Raw genomic sequence first — 20,668 nt, 5'->3', positions numbered from 1 at the left:
AGCGAAAGGTGGGGCCAGGCCCAGATCTCAGGGCCAGGCTCCTGGCTGTGGCCCACACTGCCATCCTCTGGCCACTCCCTTTGCGGCTCAGCTCCTGGGGACCTGCCCCGGCTCTGCCTGGGTTTAGCTCCACAGCCCCTCTGCACCCAGGACACCCGCAGCCCACTTCCCCTGCCGCAGGAGGCTTTTTCCAAAGGACATCCCGGTCCACAGCAGGTAGGTAGTCACTTCTCCAGGAGGAATATGGTGGAAACTAGAATCATAGAACCATAGAATCATAGAATGCTTTGGATTGGAAGGGACCTTTACAGGTCATCTAGTCCAACCCCCCTGCAAAAGCAGGGACATCTTTAACTAGATCAGGTTGCTCAGAGCCCCGTCCAACCTGACCTTGAATGTTTCCAGGGATGGGGCCTCCACTACCTCTCTGGGCAACCTGTTCCAGTGCCTCACCACCCTCACTGTAAAAAATTTCTTTCTTAAATCCAGTCTAAATCTGCCCTCCCTTAGTTTAAAACCATTACTCCTTGTCCTATCACAACAGGCCTTGCTAAAAAGTCTGTCCCCATCTTTCCTATAGGCCCCCTTTAAGTACTGGAAGGCTGCTATAAGGTCTCCCCGCAGCCTTCTCTTCTCCAGGCTGAACAACCCCAACTCTCTCAGCTGGTCCTTGTAGGAGAGGTGCTCCAGCCCTTGGATCATTTTCATGGCCCTCCTCTGGACCCACTCCAACAGCTCCATGTCCTTCTTGTGCTGAGGACTCCAGAGCTGGACGCAGTACTCCAGGTGAGGTCTCACCAGACCAGAGCAGAGGGGCAGAATCCTCTCCCTCGACCTGCTGGCCATGCTTCTTTTGGTGCAACCCAGGATACGGTTGGCCTTCTGGGCTGTGAGCGCACATTGTTGGCTCATGTCCAGCTTTTCATCCATCAGTACCCCCAAGTCCTTTTCCTCAGGGCTGCTCTCGATCACATCATCCCCCAGCCTGTATTGATACCAGGGGTTGCCCCGACCCAGGTGTAGGACCCTGCACTTGGCCTTGTTGAACCTCATGAGGTTCACACAGGCCCACTTCTCCAGCTTGTCCAGGGCCCTCTGGATGACATCCCGACCTTCTGGCATGTCAACTGCACCACTCAGCTTGGTGTCACCTGTAAACGTGCTGAGGGCGCACTTGATCTCGCTGTCAATGTCATTGATGAAAATATTCAACAGTACTGGTCCCAGTACGGATCCCTGAGGGACACCACTCATCACTGATCTCCATCTGGACATTGAGCTGTTGACCACTACCCTCTGGATGCGGCCATCCAACCAATTCCTTATCCACTGAACAGTCCACCCATCAAATCTGTATCTCTCCAATTTAGAGAGAAGGATGTTGTGGGGGATTGTGTCAAAGGCTTTACGGAAGTCCAGATAGATGACATCCATTGCTTTTCCCTTGTCCACTGATGTGGTAACTCCCTCATAGAAAGCCACTAGGTTGGTCAGGCAACTAGAGATAGGCACCTCCTCCTTTTTAGGATCTGAAGGGATGGCACTGGTGGGACTGGAGGGCTGTGATTAGAAGTAATGTCCAGGCTTTCTTCAGCTGGAAGACAGTGATGTCCCCATGGCATAGGGCATGGAGGGAGGGGAACCCTAGTGCAGGCAGGAAGAGGCACTTCTGGGCACATTTGGGCAGACACAGCTAAGTGCCAAAGCTTAGCTGCAGTGCAATGGATCACGAGTGGGTGTAGGCAGCACGTAGCAGGAGGAGTGGGTCACTGCCAGGATCTCCCATGTTCCATCCCAGCTAAGCAGTATCTAAATGAACTGAATCCCACCTCAGTCTGCATGTGCCTCTGTGGAGGTGGCCACAGGAGCACCACCACTTTTGCACCTCTCTCCGGAGCACAGGGCTTCAAAATCCCTTCTCAGCTGAGATCTGACACAGACTGTACCCCAAGACACCTACATTTCTGCTAGGAGTATTGGTCTATCAGTTTTCCAGCACAGCCTTAAACCCCTAAATTTTAATGTGGCTCTGACCTGTAAGGCAGGATCCCTGATCTGAGCAGACCCCCTGTTTTATCTCATCCACAGGAAGCATGTCAGCAACCGTGAATCTGGCCCTGGTCTGAGACAGCCTGGCTGGAAGGGACTCCTTCCCCACCACACCACAGCCCAGCGCTGGGCTGCTCACCAAGGGTGAGAAGGAGCTGGGCTCAGGTCCCACCGCTTTCTGAAGTGATTTGTAGTCTCCTCAACCACAGGTCTGGGTGGGTCTTTTTGTGCCTCTTTTTAAAGCTGGTTTACTTTGCATGGCTTAATTAATTGGCCATTGATGGGGGAGGGAAGGAGGCAGCGACTCACTAGCCAGCAGTGCATTTAGCTGGGAAGACAGAGCCCTGTGCTGCTGAGTACTTGACCTAGTTCAGTGTCTGGGAGAAGGGGCTGAGATATGGTGTGCCTAGCTGCATGGCAAATACCCATACCTTCAGCCTGCTTTGATTTCTGCACCCCCAAAGTATTTCCCAGCGGAACTGTGGACTCTTAAAAATTACATATCTGCAAATGGCTCTGTAGTAAATATGACCTTGGATTTCTCCATCACCTTTCACGCAGCTCTGTGAACATGTGTACTGAAAGCCACTGCAAGCCTGCATGACGCTTTTGCTCTTCTCTTCTGGTTCAATACATGATCGGCCCCAGCTTCTCCCAGTGGGACCTCAGAGAGCCCATCCCAGGTGTCCCAAACCTGACAGTGAGACTTGTGTTGGAGAAGCACATCCAATTTCTCTTGAGCCAGATGGCGAAGGGCCTCCTGTTTTTTTAGCATCTGCTGCCTGTGACACACGGGCACAGTTGTTTGGGAGGGGCTGCCTGGTTCGCGCTGGTGCCTGGCTCATCCTGTCAGTGCTACGAGGTTTTGGCTGTGGATTCCCTTTGTCCGGCGCCATCACCCCCAGCCCTGCTCCCCGGGTCTCCTGTAGCCCTGGTCCAGGCGCGGTGGCCGGCCCAGGCCTTCTGCTAAGCACCAGCCCGGCTCCTTGTCCCCTCCCCGCCAGCCGCTGCGGCACCCGCCTCGGCGCAGCGCGGTGGCGGAGCTCCACCTAGTGCCGGCTCCGGCGGCGGGACGGGGACCGCGGCGTCCCGGGGCCGTCCCGCCGGGAGGTCTCCTCGGGAGCGGGCTGCAGGCTCCGCGGTGTGCTTTGGAAGGGAAAAGGGAAAGAAAATGAGGGCCGGTTCCTCAGCGCGCCTTGTCTTTCAGTTTGGCTTGTCAGAGCTTGCTTTCTTGTTCTTTCTTTCTGTTACTGCTGACAAGGAGAGCATGGTGTCCTTCGCCTTTCAGCACTTCTAACTGACCTCAGCCCCTTCTGTTCCTCTTCTTCCCGGCTTAATGAATACTGAATCTTTGTCAGTCTCTCCCTGACTTAATGCATCTAGTTTAGACTAATGGCAGCTCTGCTGGAGGTCTTCAAGCAAGCTTAACTCTCCCCAGTCAGTACAGGGGGAATCCAGCACTTTCTCCAGAGAACCTGCTCCTGGAGGCACAGATTAGGGGTCTGGATCCCAACAAGAGAAATGTGGGCATTCTTTCAGGAATCATGACACTGCTCCTTAAACAGCACTGGCTGTGGCTCTGCACAAACCGCAGGAATGGACCAGCACTTTGCTAAGTTGTGTTGGAAGCATCCTGGAAAGGAAATGTGCTCCTAAAACATACTATTTTTTCACTGGATACCTCCTGTAGCTTATCCCTTTCTGCTGCGTGGAATAGCAAATGCACAAGCCGCCACGTGTCCAGCCCTTACAGGAGGGTCTTTCTTCTGATTGCACTTCCTCACAGGGTGCCATGTTGCCTGAGCTGCTTTTCACATGTGCATCAAGAGGAGTTTGTGTTAGCTCCAAGGTTCTCTATTTGCCTTTATATTCCCGAGTCTCAGCTCAGTAGCAATGATGGGGCTAGATGACCTCTGCCCACTCCTTTTTTAATCTTGTGGAAAAACACTTGACACAACTCCCTGGCATGTTTTAAAGCACGTGGGATTCCCATCTGCTCCTCTATGAGCCAAGTTCACATCTGCTTAGCTTCCAGGGCCAGCTAGGCTTGGATGCAACCTGTTCAGCATTAAGCTCCTCTAGCTCTGAAGGCTACAGTGGCTGAAAACTCCTGTCTGCACAAGACACTCAGCTCTCACTTTCCAGCTGGTGCAGGCTGTGTGTTAACAGTGCTGAGCAGTGACACCTTGTCGCCGAACACTTCAAAATTGTGTTACGTAAGTATGTTAAAAGACATATATATTTTCCAGAAAATGCAACGTTGAAGTTTTATTTCTATCTTTATATTTCCAAATTATTCTTCAGTGCTTTATATCTGATTAAAAAAATCAATGATTCATTGCTAATTCAACAATGTTAACAAAAATATACAGTTCATAATCGCTGTGATACAGCATTAATTATTTTCAGACAATGTTAGTAAAGAGCAGCTCAGTTCATGTGATAGCGTATTCTACCCAAGTTATTCATTTATAACACTTGCCACTGAAAATCCTAACTGCACTTAGCATTTTGTAAAATGTAAAAGAGAAGAAAACTATTAACCAATATATTCTCATCTTGATTCACTGGGATGTAGACAAATGTATCCTGTTAGTCATTATAAAAGCCATATTTACAAATCCCCAAACATCATCATGAAAATAATGTGTCTTTTTATCTATATTAAAAAACTACCAAGCCTCTGGTTATTGTCCTGGGAGTCTGGGAGAAAGCTAAAGAGACGTACTCTCATTTTATTGCAGCAGGGTTCATATACCCAGGCTGACTTCTGGGAGCTGGGAGTGATGATATTACACTCCTAAATTGCTATAGAAGATAATTTCTTTAAAATTAAACATTTTTATTAAATACTAAAACACACAAAGCCCAAATAGTGGAATTAGTTATAACTCAGTGGAAGTAAGATTTCCAGTTAGAGACTGCCACCTGGATTTTATAGACCAGGGAGGCAGAAGGTCATCTCCAAGTATCACTCCTCCTGCTTGTTTTAGATGCCTATTTTAGCTAGAAGGAATCAGTTGCTGTAAGTGCCCAGCCCTCGTCAGCGAGTGCAGAATGTAGCCTGAATGACTAGAGGCCACCTGAGTACCTAAAGCTCAATGAAGTGAGCTCACCTGAACTAGACACCTATTGGGAACTTCACAGCAATTGAGATGTTCAGGATAAGACAGCCATGCACACTCAGATTTATAGTTCCTTGTAAAACAAGACTGACTTTCCAACACTTGCTGACATCTGGAGATGAAGATGTGAGTAGCACTTTTGGAAATCACACTGGTTCGCTTTAGACGCATAGTCCGTGCTTGTAAACATTGACTAAAAAAGCATGGATTTTCTTGTGTTTGCTTGCAATATGGCAAGAACAGTCTGAATTCAATGCATTGATTAGACACCGTTTACATAAAACCAAGAAAAGAGATATCCAGTTGTAGAAAGACAGCAAAAAGACCATTGCTTCTCTCCTGTGATAGATGTGTTTGCTGAATTCGAAGAAATGAATTGTGTCTTCTCCTCAAAGTAACATAAATATGGACGGGACCATAAGAAATGTGAATAGAGCAGCAGTTGGTAACATTTTCTTTTCTTAGTGGTGATATAAAACATACATGCTACACTGAGTTTATGAAAATACTGAGGTCAAATCCAGAACCCAGATTATTTTTCAACCTGAAAGTCTTCATGCTGGAGCACCGCTGGGGATAGGAGAGATTCCTCATCCTTGCTTACACGTGGTGTAGTTTTGATGCTGGAACTATGTGTAGAAGCATTTTTCTTTGTATTCTGGTAAACCTAGAATTGGGAAAATAAAAGATATCTTCTGTTATTACTTATTGTACTTGGTAAACTGCTTTTCTCCCTGTGAAGCAGGCACTTGTAAGGTACAGCCCACCTCCTCTTGAGGGAAAATCACACTCATATCTGTCCGTTACTTCCCACTGGCTCCAAAGGGAGTTCAGACAACTGCCTAAGTGAGATGGATCTTATCCAGCCAAAAAGAGCTGGGTTGAGGAAGGGCACTGGACTGCAAAGGAGGATTTTTTTTCTAGGTACAGTGCTTTGAAGTTGTTCATCAGTTTGCCTCTACGCTCGGCAGCTTCTACTAGGCTAACAGCCTGCAGAGAGGCTCAAGGCTGCAAAGGCAAGAGTCGTTCATAGCTCCCCACATCCCAAAAGGTTAGCAAGGACACTGCACTGGGAAACAGTGTCTAGCCCAGAGCGGATACTCAGGTAGGAATCGGTAGTTTTGAAAGGAGTTGCTTATCCTCCCTGAGGAAGAGATCACAGTCTGTTAAGGATGGAATATGACTTCCTCAGTTCGTGTTTATTATTTTGACCTTTGAGAATGATATACGGCCCTCCATCTGTGAGGATGTGCCAGCACATCTCTATGGTGCTCCCCATGAGATCCCTGGCAGGTGGCCTGGGCTCAGCTCCCCTCTCATGGCAGTTATCAGCATCACCAAAGCCAACTGCACTGGCTCCTGCACAAGGGAAGCACAGTCCTGTATCACAGGCTGAGAGATTTCAGCCTTCCAGAGTCCTGGTGCAGGCAGTGGGAGGAAAGAAATCCTCATCAGGGAGGTCAGGATTCCTTCTGATGGCAGAAAAAACTTCCCCAAACTCTTACATAGATCCCTGGAGAACAGCTCCATAACACAATGGCACACTTGAATAGAAACCAGAAGACTATTTCTCAGCTCACATGGGGCTACAAAATAACCCCCAAAACATTTTTCTTCTTTCTTTGTTTACTTACTGCTCCTTCTGCCTTAGCCAGCTGACAGGCAAGAGAGGAAACTAGCCAAGAAAAAGAGGGTCTTTTTCTGGAGTCAAGGGCCCAACAGGACTGCATCACGTGATAGCTGCAGGAGCAAGAAAACATGTTACAGAAAACATGTTAGCTGTTGGAGTCTCTGTTAGTGACTACATGGAAGTGCAGAATTTGGATGGGAATCACAGGGCACCAGAATGATTTCATAGAAAGAGACCAGGTTTAGCATGTTGCATCAGAGGAAAAGATACAGAAAGATGAGGAAAAAGGGTGAAATGAAGAACATGGCTTTACTGGAGTCCTTCGCAAAATCCTCCTCATAGGACTGGGGCCAGGATTTCACCCTGGCTGCCACATACTGGCATGCCAACCTTGCTTTCCAGCTTCCATAAAGAAAATGGTAGGAAGAAAATTCCTGTCTGACTCTTGGGCTGAACCTGCTCCTTGTGGACTCTGTAGTCTTGAGGACAGTTTTCACAGCGAGTCTTTTTGTGGAATTTGACATCACAAAAATCTTTCTTAAGTTTAAACACCACCTTACCGATTTTACAGTTTCATCAGGGACCAGTGCAGTGCCTAGCTGCTAAAGTCCCTTGCAAACTTACCAGGTCAACATATTCCCTGATATTTATAAGCACCACAGCAATCTTTCTTGGGTGAATCTGTCAGATTCACCTGTACCTTTAATGCCATTACAGTCTCTGCATGGAGAGGATGAGAACAGTACAGTGCCATAGCAAGGCACTGAGTCCCTAGGCCACCTATGAAAATGTCTGCCAGAACAGCTCAGACAACCTAAAGTCCTTCCCTTTCCTCCATGCTCCAGGTCTTGTAGATCCCCATCACCTTCTCTTCTCTTGTCCTCTGGGGTCCGCCTCTAGGCAGAATTCACCCCTGCACAGAGACATAGGCTGAAAATCATGTGCTGAGAGCACAGGAATAGCTCCAGTCAACTCTTCCTTAGCAGGGTTTCTCTCTAAGAGGATCCCTAGCCTCCTGGAACTGAATCAAACATGCTAAAGCTCAATTAAAAAAAAAGTTTAGGAAAAAAATCACCAAAGATTTAGCTAATATCCAAAATGAATATGGTATAACATAGCTTTTGCAAAAAGAAAAATAAAAAGAAGTCTGTGATCTGAGAACAAGAAGTTCCGTGGGAAAATTAAATACAGATAATAAATTAGTCCTTTCAAACACACATAACCTTTCGTGTTGATCATTTCTGCTTTAGGACAAAACCTACATGATCAAGCAGCCTTTTTCAGAGGTAGAGGAAAATCTCACCTTTTGTGATTTTTTTTGAGCAAGGTACAGTGTACAATAAATAAAAGGTCATACAAACAGTGACCTAGTAAATATAAATTCCCATGCTGTGCATCACTCAGGAAATACACTTACACATCTTTTGTAGCATAATATGGTCGGTCCATTTTAAATCCACTTTGTATTAATTTGTAGAAGTTTGTATCAACCTGAATACCAGGATAGGGATTTACACCTGTGGAAAATATTGGAGAATGCATGTTAGTTCAGAAGCTGCCAAGACCAAGCAGTGCTCTTTTGTTGCACTACAGAACATACCCAAAGAGAATATTTCCCATAGTAATATTCCATAAGACCAGACATCACTCTTCATTGTGTACGTCCTCTCGAATAAGCTTTCAGGAGCCATCCATTTAACTGGTAAACGAGCCTGTACAGACAGGGGGAAAGGAGGCCAGGTCATGCTGTGACACAGGCTTTCTAGATGACTCACTGTAGTTCTCATTGCTTGAGTAGGATCAATTCATGTTTGCTATGTAAAAAGCTAGGCCTCTCTTAGTAGCCCCTTTAAATTTCCCTTATAAAGAGAAATAGGCTCTTCTAAGGAGCCAATTCATCTCATCCATTTCAGATGACTAGTTAAGGAAGAGATGAGCTCAGCCCTGGAAGAGCCTTCTTCCCTCCTCTGAATTCCAGAATGAGTAGCTCAGATGGAGATGTCCACCCTGTACTTCTTCACATAGCTGGAGGACCTGGTGTACCCCACACATATGCTGTTGTCCCTATACTATTATTGTCCATAACAGAAAACAATTCCCAGCACTTCCATCAACGGTTTCAGTGCGCTTTAGAAAGGATATGGGTACCATCTCATTTACAGTACTAGCTTGATTAGGTTAATTATAAGCTAAGAATTTGCATTTGCCAAGGGCATGAAAAAGTGGTATTTCTGCACTGTCTGTACACATATCTATAAAGCTAACAAGGAATTTGAAAATGCAAAGCTTCACTTTCTTGGTTCTTTATCATTGGTATGAAAAATAGAGAGCATTCAGGAACTTACGTTGCCCCTGACGATGTAGTTGGAGTCGTTCACTACATCTCTGGCAAGGCCAAAGTCACATATTTTCACCACTTTTCCATGGGTCACTAGTATATTCCGGGCAGCGAGGTCTCTGTGAATACACTTAGAAGGAAAGGATGGGTTAATGCTCTGTAGCATTTGGTATCAGAAGGAGATAATTCCCTTGTCTCACACAGAGCTCTCTGAATTGGTGCCTCCTTCCACTCAAACAGTTTGGAGAAAAAAACAGCTGGAGAGTCCCCGGTTGCTCGTGGCAAAGGACAGGACCAGAGCAGGCAGAAGTGTGCAGTGCAGCCAGTTCTTACTTAGGGTCATGCCTAAAACTGCAATCCAGGCTTTACTGTAAAGCCAGGGAAGGAGGTATAGTTCAAGCCTGCCACTGTGGGGCTCTGTTCTTCAGTCTCCCTTTTATAGACTGACCTATTTTTACCGTCTTTTCTATCTAAACAAGTTGCTACCCTTCACCATACCGATTTGGACTCAAGAAACTCCATTCCTTTGGCAACTTGATAAGAGAAGCAAAGAAGGTCTTCAAAAGTGAGCACATTAAGATCCTCTTCTTCATCCATCTGTCTGCTTGCATGCTTAATTTTATCTGTAAAAAATAACCAAAAGTATGAGTTTTCCATGGGCTTCCTCACTCTCTGATTAATTCCACTGACTGTTGTAAGGATTTTCACATGCTCCTACCAAGAACAACATCACAAAGAGCATCCATCTTTTGCATCCTTTGCTCAGACACAAAATAAAGGAAAGACTATTTTCATACTCAAATAGTATGTATAGCATGACCAGAAACATAAGCTTCTGGTCATAAGTGGTGTTGAATCCTTCTCCAGCAAAATTCCTGCGAGGAGGGAAGAGAGACATATGATAGAAAAGGGCCTCCTATGTCACCGAATCTAATCTAGTAAGATCAATAATATAATAAATACAATAATAACAGAATTACTAGAGCTAAAAGCAACTAATCTCTTACCTTCCTCAGAATACAGCACAATCCCATTTGATCCAGATGTCACATTTATGTTTTGACTTCTTTGTGTGATTTCAAATTCAGCCTCTCTGCATAGAGTCGTATTCACACCGTACTTCAGGTGAGTTCCCTTCCTGGAGTGGGTGACATTTTCAAAGGTTACACACAGTAGATCACATAATCTTCTACACATAAACTGTTTTTCAGTGAAAAAGCATGATCACTTATTGCTACTAAAAATCTGGGCACAGACATGAGTCTTCTCAAAACTGGAAAGAGAGACAACAGATTGCTTGTCTTTTGCAGTCCAGTGTGAAGAACATCATAAGGAGAATCAAATCTCAGTTCCTCCCAAGGCATTGCTTATTAAAGTATGTGAAAGCACATTCTCAAGAATTCAATAATTTCACCCATTTACAGCACAGCTGAGAATGCAGCTTAAAAGGATACAGTAGCTTTATAAAGTATTAAACTGTTGCTGAATGCTTTACCTGGAATTTTGGTCCAAATGGATATTGTGGTAAAAGCTGAAGTTGTGCTGTTTAAAAATATCTGTCAGTGTCCAGTGAAACTTTTCTCTCTTGCTCCTCAAGTAGTTCAGAAGGTCACCATAGCAACAGTATTCAAATATCAAGTAGATTGGTCCTGAAATAGTTGGAAATGTAAATGCCTTCTGCTATCTATAGCACTCTCCCCATTAAAGCCCTAATGATGCCTCATCTTCTCCCAGGACTAATCTGTATTAAACGTCCCAAGCATCTTCCCGTCCCAGGTAGATAACCTGTACTGATGGGCAGGTAATGTTTACTGACTGTAATTACTGATTGTAGTGTCCCTTTGGAAAGTCTGTGTAGCTGATTTTTCCCTGTGGTGCATCTCCCAAGGTGGACTGCAAATCCCTATGAAGGCACAAACATCCTTCCCCATACCAATGGCACTGGGGAGGATAGCACAGGCTATAAAGATGCAACACATTGTCTAAACCATACATGGTTCAAGCAAAAGATGACCCCTGCTAATTATCTTGATGGCGTGAATTGTTATCCTTTGACCTAAGCCCTCTCATTTATTTGCACTACCTTCATGCTCTAGAAATATCCTTTTTTTTTCCACGAAGGCCACCTGAAACCCAAGTGTGCTTGCTGAGATGACCTATAGGAGGGAAAGACCTTGCAAAGGGATGTCTCTGAGTGGACCACTGGTCAGGCCACTTTCACAAGAAAGGAAAAATATCTCCAACTCCCCAGCAGGCAGGCTCAGAGGAAAGCCATGACAAGCCAGCAGGAGCAGAGCGAGTGGTCCAGGAAGAGCTCAGAGTGGTCACACATCACCCCTGCAAAGTTTTACACTGGCATCACCAGTTCTGGCTCAGAAAGACTGAATATGAATTTGTGGACATTTCTGCCAGAAGGCCCCTGTCAAGCAAGGTAGGATACACTGTGAAAAGTCTGTAAAGTCTTTCAGAGGATGGATGTGAAGTCTTGAGAGCCATGTAAATGCTTCTGAGCACGGGACTTGGATAAGGCTGGAAGTGTCCCCTGCCCTACCCTGCCAGCCTGAGCAGGTCTCCCCTGCAGCTGTCCTGCATACACCATCACATTTGCTGAGTTTTCCAGAAGGCAGTGGCAGCCTCTATAGTTTCAAATCAGCTAAAGCCACCACCAACGATCTATTTCTCTGCTTTCCTCTTATGCCTCAAATGTCTCTGCACAACAGTGTTGCTGTTGATGCAAACTGGGGAAACAAGAGTTAACTGTTATCTTTGGTCTTTCTGACTTAATATCTGTGGCAGAAAATCTGTCAAGTTTTTCAGTGGAAGGTGTTACAGTTCATGATATGGGCAAACACTGGGTAAACCCTGCCCTTTCCCTGAGGTGATCTGTTCTTTAGCCTCTCTCCACCCGCTCCTGTTCACTGCTGGACTGGCCAGAGAGGGAGTTCTTGGGACTGGAATATCCATGTATTTTGCCTCAAGGATATCACAAGTCACACAATAATTAATTAGTGATAATATCTTGCCACTTTCATCTTAGCCCATCTTTGCTTAGTTCTTTCCATCTTCAGTTTATTTTTACATTCAGTCCTTTAAAAAGTTGTCTCTTTTTTCATTATTCACTTCTCTCCTCTTCTTTCTATGGGTGTGTCCGTCCGTCCGTCCCCCCCCCGCTCTTTTTTCAGTTTCTTTTCTTTCCTGTCTAGCCTTTAGCCATTTTTCCCTTTCTTTCTACAACTTCACTTGTTTGGTGAGCCACATGATTTTAAAAAAATAAAGTAAAATTTCTTACGTGAACAGAATCATGTGGATACAAAGGTACCTTACACCAGATAAGCTTTTCCTTTTCGCTTAATAAACTGGCCTGTATCAGTGCCATCACCACTGTAACAGGAAAACCTCTTCTATAGAAGGGCTATTGTATCACTTCATGCAGGTTCGATTAGAAAGGACCCACTTCTGTACACATTCATGGCCTTAACTTTGATTTAATTTCATCTTCATCTTATTTTGGCCTGGCGCAGAACAGCAAAATTGGTTGGGCAAAGAAAGGATTCAGGGGTGGAGAGGAGAACAGCAGCCTGAGGAATAGGTGATTGATTATGGCTTGGATGTTTTTAATACTGCTTTCAGTAATCAATTTTTGATACTTCTTTTCTGTTCAGGAGTCCTTGTTAGTCTGAACATTTTAATTGGTACCTTTCCACAACTTACCTGATACAGTACAAGCTCCTAGTAGGTTCACAATATTTTCATGGCTTCCAATGTGAGTCATCATTTTCAGCTCGGACATTAGAGCATCTTTTTCTGAAGCATCAGGTTTTTCTGTAAAAGTAACACAGATTTGGAAATCTCCAGCAAAGAATTAAAAATGTAAATGGTTGTGACGCTTTGTGACATGGAAGTCTTCCTTTCAAATTAATTGGATGGAAAGTACATTTGGAAACATCCTAAAAATTTTTGTACAGTATAAAAAGATTTAGCCAAAGGTGGAAAATAAATGTGTGTGCGAGTGTGTATCATTTGAATGCTTGGGAAAGCAGTCATAAAATGTTAATATTTGTCATTCTTAGGCTGGCAAGAAATGACAGCACTGTATTAAGGTGTTCACAAGCACAGAAAAAATGGCAGTCAACCCTGTTGAAGAGAAATGCTAAGAGAAAAAAATGTCTCAACAGCCATATGGCACACAACGAGTTGCGATCCAATAGCTAAGAAGGCCACCCTGTGTTTTGGTAATAGCTTTAGGCTTGTTTTTCAGCGAGCATTTGGTCCTCATGATCTCATGTGGATTGGGGACGTGAACCCAAATGATCAAGATGAACTTCCATAAAGACAACTGCAAAGGAGTGGACCAAGGAAGCATAAAGCTGATGCACATGTGCAAATAGGAGATGAAGAGGTGGATGGCAGTGCTGGCAGGAAGGGACTGTGTGGGCACACAGGTGAGCAGGGTGCTGTTGCTGCTGCCACCAATGTGAAGCTCATCCTGTTATGTGTTAACAGGGTTGTGGTACTTGGGACCCAGTGAGGCAGCCCTCCTCCTCTGCTTGCTGACGGGGAGGTTCGCTTCTGGACACTGCTTTTATGCGGAGTCAAGGCAGTTTGGAGAGTGGCCAGAACAAAGCAGCAAGAAGGGTTAGAGGTTTAAGAAGCCTGACCCATAAGGAGGGATGGAAAGAAATTGCTTTGTGTCATCAAGAAGAAAAGACTATAGGAAGATGTGCTGAAAGTTTTGCAAACCAGCTAGCTCAGGCACCGGAGGGAGTGCAATAGCTAGACAGCACTACAAGAAAAAGGAACCTTACACCAAAGTCCACAGAGTCACCAATGTGACCAGCAGGCTAATCCGTACTATGAATTTGCATTTGTCCTCTTTAGAGCGAAGCAGCTCCATCCTTCCCCACACAACACAGATCAACACAGGGTGTAGGACAAAATGCCACACAGTGCAGGAAGAAGGCACTTCAGCAATACCTTTCCAAACTGAAACAGGATTTTGAAAGCATTTTGAAGGGATTTTGAAACCAAGCATTTGTGAGGTGTAACTGCTACAAGTCTGTATATAAAGGGATTTCCAACACTGCTTCTGCTTTGGAGCCACTAGAATACATCATTGCTTGTGAAAGGCACCCAGAGTTTATCATACCTTTTAGCATTTTGACTGCGACCTGGACTGAATCTTCTGCATTGCTAATTCCATAAGCTGTTGCATTCACCACTTTCCCAAAAGCCCCAGAACCAAGGACCTGTCCTACAAGACACAATATGCCAATATTATTTGCAGCTGCTACAGCACAGGCTACTACTCCAGCATTGTGCGTTGTCTTGTGGATTGCTCACCAAATTCCAGATTTTCCCTGGGAAATTCCCATTTGAGATCATATTGAAATTCTCTGAAGTCGATGTAGATGTACTCATTATCCAATGGGCCTATCATCTGAATCATTTGCAACTGGCTTTCATATCTAAATTGCTTTGGAAGAAAAAAAAAAAGTGGAATAAGTCTTAGAGAAGAAGAAACAGCCTGGTAGGAACAAAAGAAGAAGGGGCAGGTATTTATGTTTTCTTTTACCTTTTTGTATTTGTGAAAAATGAGGACAAACAAAAAAGCGATCAATAGGAGGAAAAATCCAACAGAGACATAAAATGCAGCATTGTCCGGGGGGGAAGAAACAGCTCCTGCAACTTTAAGAGACACATGTTACTACCCACTGAATCAGAGCTCGTGTGTACAGCTAAAGGTGCAAGGAGAACCCATGGTGGCTTGGTCAGTTCTCAGTTTGCGATCCTCTCGCGCCTGAGCCTCCTCTGCGTGGGGAATGAGGTGGAGCCATGTGCAAAGCAAGGAGCTGGGCAGAAGGCATTAAGTGCTGGGTAATTCTGACATCTGTTTTCATTCCAAAAAAATACTACACCAATTAATAAATCTAAGTGCACAGAGGTGTTGGTGTGATCCATGGATTGGACATTGTGAACATAAACAGGAATAAACAATTCCTCTTCTCATCATGTCTCCCTTCTCTCCTTGTACCTTCCCCCAAGCAATGTACATCAGATACTGAAGCACTAGTTATCAGTGGATGAACTGTACACAGCCTGCTCGGAGCATTGCTCTGCTGCTCAGCCAGGAACTCTCTTAACAAGTCAGGACCATGCTATCAGGTGCCGGTGGGTAGGTGAGTGTTACATGAAACCTACCCTCATGTTGTAGTAGTTTCTAAGAGCGAAGTATTATGCTTACTTTCTATTGTAACTTCAACATAAATGCTCATACTCTACCAGTTGTCACAGCTTCTCCCAGCTATAGTCAAAAGCAGCAAACATTTTGTTCATCCATGACAAAGGAAATCTCTGTACTGCACAGAAGTTCCCAAACCAGGGCTTAGTCTTCTGACACCTGCCTACAGCAGTTTAACAAGGTCTCTCCCCTGGTACTTGCTCCTGCTTCCCAGACAGGGACTGTCCCTTGAGTGGGTCTGCTGGCTCAGTCATGCTCTTGCTCGGGCATGCAATGACCTCCATGGGGTGACGAGAGCTCCCATGGGCTTTTCTGGCAGCACCGCAGTGACCTCTGGGAGAGGAGCAAGAGCCAACACCTGCCACCAGCTACCAAAGTGGCTTCAGCTCTTCCCAAAGCTGATGCCTCTGGGTTTCAGGTAGGGATTACTAAGATGAAATAAAAAAAGCAGACCCCAATATTGCCATGGCTCCATCCTGTACTTTCTATCCATGTGAAATTTCTGCTCATTTTAACGAGGGAGACCCCTGCTTTGGGACCAGAGAAGAGACATGCATCTCCCATTCACCCACCATTTCCCACACTGTATACACACAGCGCTTGTGTTGTACCTGCAATGCCATTGCATGGTCAGCCATTTAGCCAGATAAAAAATACCTTAAGTTCTACCACACCAGCTTTAATTGAGAAAACCTGTGCTAAAGCACTGGCTTAGGGTACCTGACAGGTTAATGAAACTCTTTTCGCAGGCTGAACCAACAGAATTGTTTGCACAGCACTCAACAGAGAAGGTTGCTGCTGTCTCCTCTACATCTAAAGTGCTGCTTGAAATCCATGACCCCAGGGATCTCCTCTCTGGCAAGAAGTTGTGAATCCCCTCAGTGATTTCTTTGGCACAGCTGAAAAAGAAAGCAGACCAGGTTTGATTTTTGGCTCACAGTGGCTTTTTCCAAGGGAGAAGGTGAGATATTTCAAAACATCTTACATCTGGGTTAGAAGGGAGGGAGGGAGGGATAGATGCTGAAAAAGAAAGCAGACCAGTTTTGATTTTTGGCTCACAGTGGCATTTTCCAAGGGAGAAGGTGGGATATTGCAAAACATGTCTTATGCCTGTGTTGGAAGGGAGGGAGGGAGGGATAGATGGGCTTGTTTTCTATTTGTCACTGCTAGAGTGAGACTTCAGACCAGTTGCCAGTCTCATTTTTTGGTGATGGACATGACAGGGTCAGCAGGGGATGAACTGGGCTCCCTAACCTCCTACACTGGGCTTGCTCCCACTCTCCACCACTGACCTGGTGGGGCACCTGCACCCCCTGACCTCTAGGACCTCCATCAATTTCACAGCTGACATGACCCCCCCTACTGCATCTGTTCCCACTGGTTTCACCTTTACCACAAACATTCAAACCACTGAGCAGCTCCAAATGAGCCGCTACTAAAACATAAATACAAAATGAACCCACAGTAAAAGTTCTAACTCCTTTCCCTGAACGTATGTGATTTCAGCCGTGAAGTTTCTTTCACTCAAGATGGAGAGCATCCACCCTGTATTAATGACTTATGTAAGACCTGATATGTAGAAAGAGGGAACGCTATACTCGAGGGAAAGGAAACCCACACAGAGATAATTTTGACTTTTAGCTTTTCTATCATTCATCAACTTACTGCCTAATTTACTGTCCACATAAATAAATGAGGAGGTAAGTAAATAAATAAAAATTATTCAGCTCTACACATAGTACTAGCTTCTACATGTGAAAGTTCCCAAGAAAAGAAATGTCACAGCATTTTCTTTCCAGAAAGCTGTTTTAAGGAGTATTTTAAACTCACTAGCTGGATGTTTTCTTTCCTCTTCCATTTCTGCACAAACAGATTGATGTTAGGAAGCCTTTTCAGAGATATGGATGAGAAAATGGTCTAGATAATTTTTTTATATCTGGTTAAAATACTTGGAGCTTTATCCACAATCTTCCAAAAGATAATTTGACTCAGTAGTCTTCTGTACCGTGGGATTATTAGTTTTTTGGCACATCTAAAATAAAAACTGCAGAGTTCATAAAACAGCTCAAAGCTGTTTCAGCATCTCTTGAAATTTTAGGGCCTGACTCATTGCCCTAAATAAATAGAGGAAATGGAAACACTCTCACTAACTTTACTGGAAACACTCTCACTGACTTTACTGGCTTTGGTTACAGGTCACTGTAACAGCTATATTAACCAAAGTTTAACCAATTAACCAAGCCCATATTAACCAATGCGTTCCCTGAATGCCCTCTAAGTTTGGCAGGCCAAGAGAAAAACTTAGATTGGACTTTGTAACTACCTAACTGTTGATATAAACCCAGGGGGGTTTATTTCAGCGTAAAGAGCCTGAGATACAGATCTTTATAGACTTCATTTTATGCCAATAAAAAACCTGAAAACTTTCCCTAGTTTTGGTGATCTGGTTCCCCTGGAGTGGGCCACCATGTCCCCTTGTACAAATGGTTGAGGGTGCATGTTACGCTTAGTTTCTTACAGGCGAGTCTTCATTTAACCAAGGATAGCTCAGATATGGTCTTTGCAATGAATCAAAAAGAGGGAAAATTATCTACCTGGATGAGTTCAGTTCGGGACAGTTCCTCCAAACCCAGGATGAGGCAGGGTAACTGTCAGCAACACAGGAGATCTGCTTGAACAACAACTGCATCGTTACTTCAGGCTTTCCTGCAACAAGATAACACGAGACAATTTCTGTCAGCACTTCAGTGACAAAACCCTTTACACTTATGCGGCAATGCTACACCTGCTGAGACCAAGATCTGCTTCTGTGTTTTCAAAATAACCCACCCGCATGTCACTGTGAGAGCTGGGTGCAGCCCTCAGTTCTCCTCCTTCCTCCAGCCCCGCACCTTGGTTCTGTGGGATGGCAGTGTGGGCAAGGCAAGGGGAGCAGCCACTTCTCTGTACGGGCACAGCCAGACCAAAACAGTGGCAGAGATGAAATTAGAAGTCTTGACTTCTGCTTTTCTGACTCGGAGCAAGCAGTTGGCCCTAGGACTCCCCTGACACCCCAGTTCTGGTTGTCTGGCTTGTACAACAAGTGCACAGAGGATCCCTGTGTAAATAATACATAATAAATAATGCTTCCTGACCTAGAGCAAGGGTGAGATGCTGCAGTCACGTGGCAGAACTGAGACAACCCAGAGCACTGGCCAAGACTGCACGTGTGTGCGAATCGTGGGCAGGGGCGTATGAGGCAGTGCAGCCCTTACATATGTGTCACACACCAAAGGGTGTCCAGACTAACTGCCTTAACTCACAAATGCCATTAGGAAAAAAAATGACATAAACACACCATAGAAAGCTAGCACCTGATGAGGATAAGTGTTTCCTCTCACTGTGTGTCTCATGTGGTCTCTACAGCAGTCGCATATATTCTGGCTCTGTAGAGTAGAATACAGTCACTGTATTTTACTGAGCTCCCAGGTTTTGTGGTTTTCTTAGGAAGTATTAATTTTCTCAGTATATGACTAATTTCTCATATTCTGCCCTCTCTGTTATTGCAGACTAAAGGAAGGAGAAAAAAAATTAATAACTTCCTCCTCCTCCTTCCTCTGTTCTCCATCCCTGACCAACACAAGAAACATGACCCACAAGCAGCTGGCATCCTTCTCCGACCCGGTGCCTGGATTTCAGCACAGAGAATCTCTTTTTTGCCTCATGCTCCTCTGTTTTTAACAATAAATCTATGTAAATGAAATGGGGAATACTAAGGGAAATGCAACATATTAGCTCCATTTATATCAGTGGCAAAATCCCAGACTTTGACAAATCTTCACAGGGATTGTTTTCTCACTTACTTCTCACATACAGAGTGAATTTTTTTGTCATGACCGTATCATCATTTTCAGCATAAAATACATATGTCCCAGACTGGTGCTGATGGTTGCAGAACTTTGATGAAATGCTGTGGAGCAAAGAAAAGACAGGAAAAGGACAAAAGACTGACTTGAAAAATATTTTAAATGTAGTCAAGACTCATATATACGTTTGAAACAATTCAGCATCTTCTAATGAGGAATCCAGACTAAATTATTTTTCATTAGAGAATATAATCCCCAGAATGTAACTGTTTTGATAAGATGATTTTTTTTTTCCTGCAGTATTGATTTCATTCTGCAATTTTCCTCATAGTTTCCGGAGTGCATCTAGGCTGTCAGGGTGCAATTTTTTTACCAGTCCATCAGACGACAAGGTATATAACACATTCTGGCACAGATGCTAAGACCTGCACAGGATCAAACTCTCTACTCTCCAAAGGATTTTGATGGGAGTTTCTAGCTGATATGATAAACAGTGTTAGGAAATAATAACGACAGCTAGGATCATATGAGATAAACCTCTCCAAATGGAAGGATCTGACAGAAACTCAGAAATGAGATCATCATCAGAAGTTCATTATCAATGAGAAAAAGCACCAACCATCAAGATATTTCTGCAGGAGAGAGGCCAGCCTTCTGCTAACCACTATGGCAATGGCAGCAAACCAAGACCCAAACCATGCAGGAAATGGCTTGTGACAATGGAAATGGTGAGGGAGGGCTCTAACGAGTTCCTGGGCAGAAGCTAACAACGGAGGACTGCAGAGACTTAAAGATTCCTGCACGACTGACCTGTTGAATCACTGGTTTATGGGACATGGGATGAGGCAGGGAGAAGGGACTATATAAGCTTACAGAGATGGCATCCTATTTCTGTCCTTTTGACTAGGTTATCATCAGGACAATTGTCATATTTAAATGGCAGCTATTGCATCTCACCAATGTTAGAAGAGCACTTTAAAAAATCTCTTCTTAGGTTTAGTTGCTGGCATTTTAGGGGCAGGTGTTTTAGCAGCCTGCTCAAGGAAGACTGGGTAGGAGGCCCCCAACTCAACTTTAGTGGTAAAGGCAAGCAGGCATATCAGGTAGTTTGAAGCAGACAGAAAAACAACAGCATATACCAGTAATTTGCAAAGTAAGAGAAAGCAGTAATGAGCTTGGAACAAGAAATCTAGATAACTAAAATCAGGGTGTTTCTCATTAAGCAAGATACATACAAATGAACTAAGACGCCAAGTATCACCTTGCAATTCTAAAGCAAGAAAACTCACATTGAAGCCACTGGCAATTTTGCCTTCTGACTAAGGCAACACCTCCATATACTTATTGACTTTTGAATGTCTTAATCTGAAATGGCTTTAAAGATGTCCCTGTACTCAGGGACTTTTCAAAATCAGACCCCTTTTAAGCTGCCTCAAAATGGAT

The 20,668-nt window shown here is 44.5% G+C and overlaps 1 protein-coding gene across 1 annotated transcript in view; it reads right to left on the bottom strand.

Annotated features, from left to right (window-relative positions):
• Positions 1-5,706: 5,706 nt before the first annotated feature.
• Positions 5,707-20,668, bottom strand: part of FLT3 (fms related receptor tyrosine kinase 3) — a 31,795-nt gene continuing 16,833 nt past the window's right edge. The window contains exons 10-24 of the mRNA XM_072857444.1: positions 19,223-19,329; positions 17,975-18,086; positions 16,101-16,279; positions 14,715-14,827; positions 14,483-14,615; positions 14,289-14,393; positions 12,854-12,964; positions 10,638-10,791; positions 10,150-10,280; positions 9,641-9,765; positions 9,150-9,272; positions 8,405-8,516; positions 8,222-8,321; positions 6,809-6,914; positions 5,707-5,841 (exon numbers count right to left, since the gene is read on the bottom strand). Of these exons, the coding sequence (XP_072713545.1) occupies positions 5,707-5,841; positions 6,809-6,914; positions 8,222-8,321; positions 8,405-8,516; positions 9,150-9,272; positions 9,641-9,765; positions 10,150-10,280; positions 10,638-10,791; positions 12,854-12,964; positions 14,289-14,393; positions 14,483-14,615; positions 14,715-14,827; positions 16,101-16,279; positions 17,975-18,086; positions 19,223-19,329 (1,846 nt within the window). The remainder of the gene's footprint in view (positions 5,842-6,808; positions 6,915-8,221; positions 8,322-8,404; positions 8,517-9,149; positions 9,273-9,640; positions 9,766-10,149; positions 10,281-10,637; positions 10,792-12,853; positions 12,965-14,288; positions 14,394-14,482; positions 14,616-14,714; positions 14,828-16,100; positions 16,280-17,974; positions 18,087-19,222; positions 19,330-20,668) is intronic.

This window comes from Ciconia boyciana, chromosome 1 (genome assembly GCF_034638445.1).
Source record: "Ciconia boyciana chromosome 1, ASM3463844v1, whole genome shotgun sequence".
NCBI lineage: Eukaryota > Metazoa > Chordata > Aves > Ciconiiformes > Ciconiidae > Ciconia > Ciconia boyciana.
Note: the sequence above shows the minus strand (reverse complement) of the source record. Positions and strands in the feature narration are given on the sequence as shown.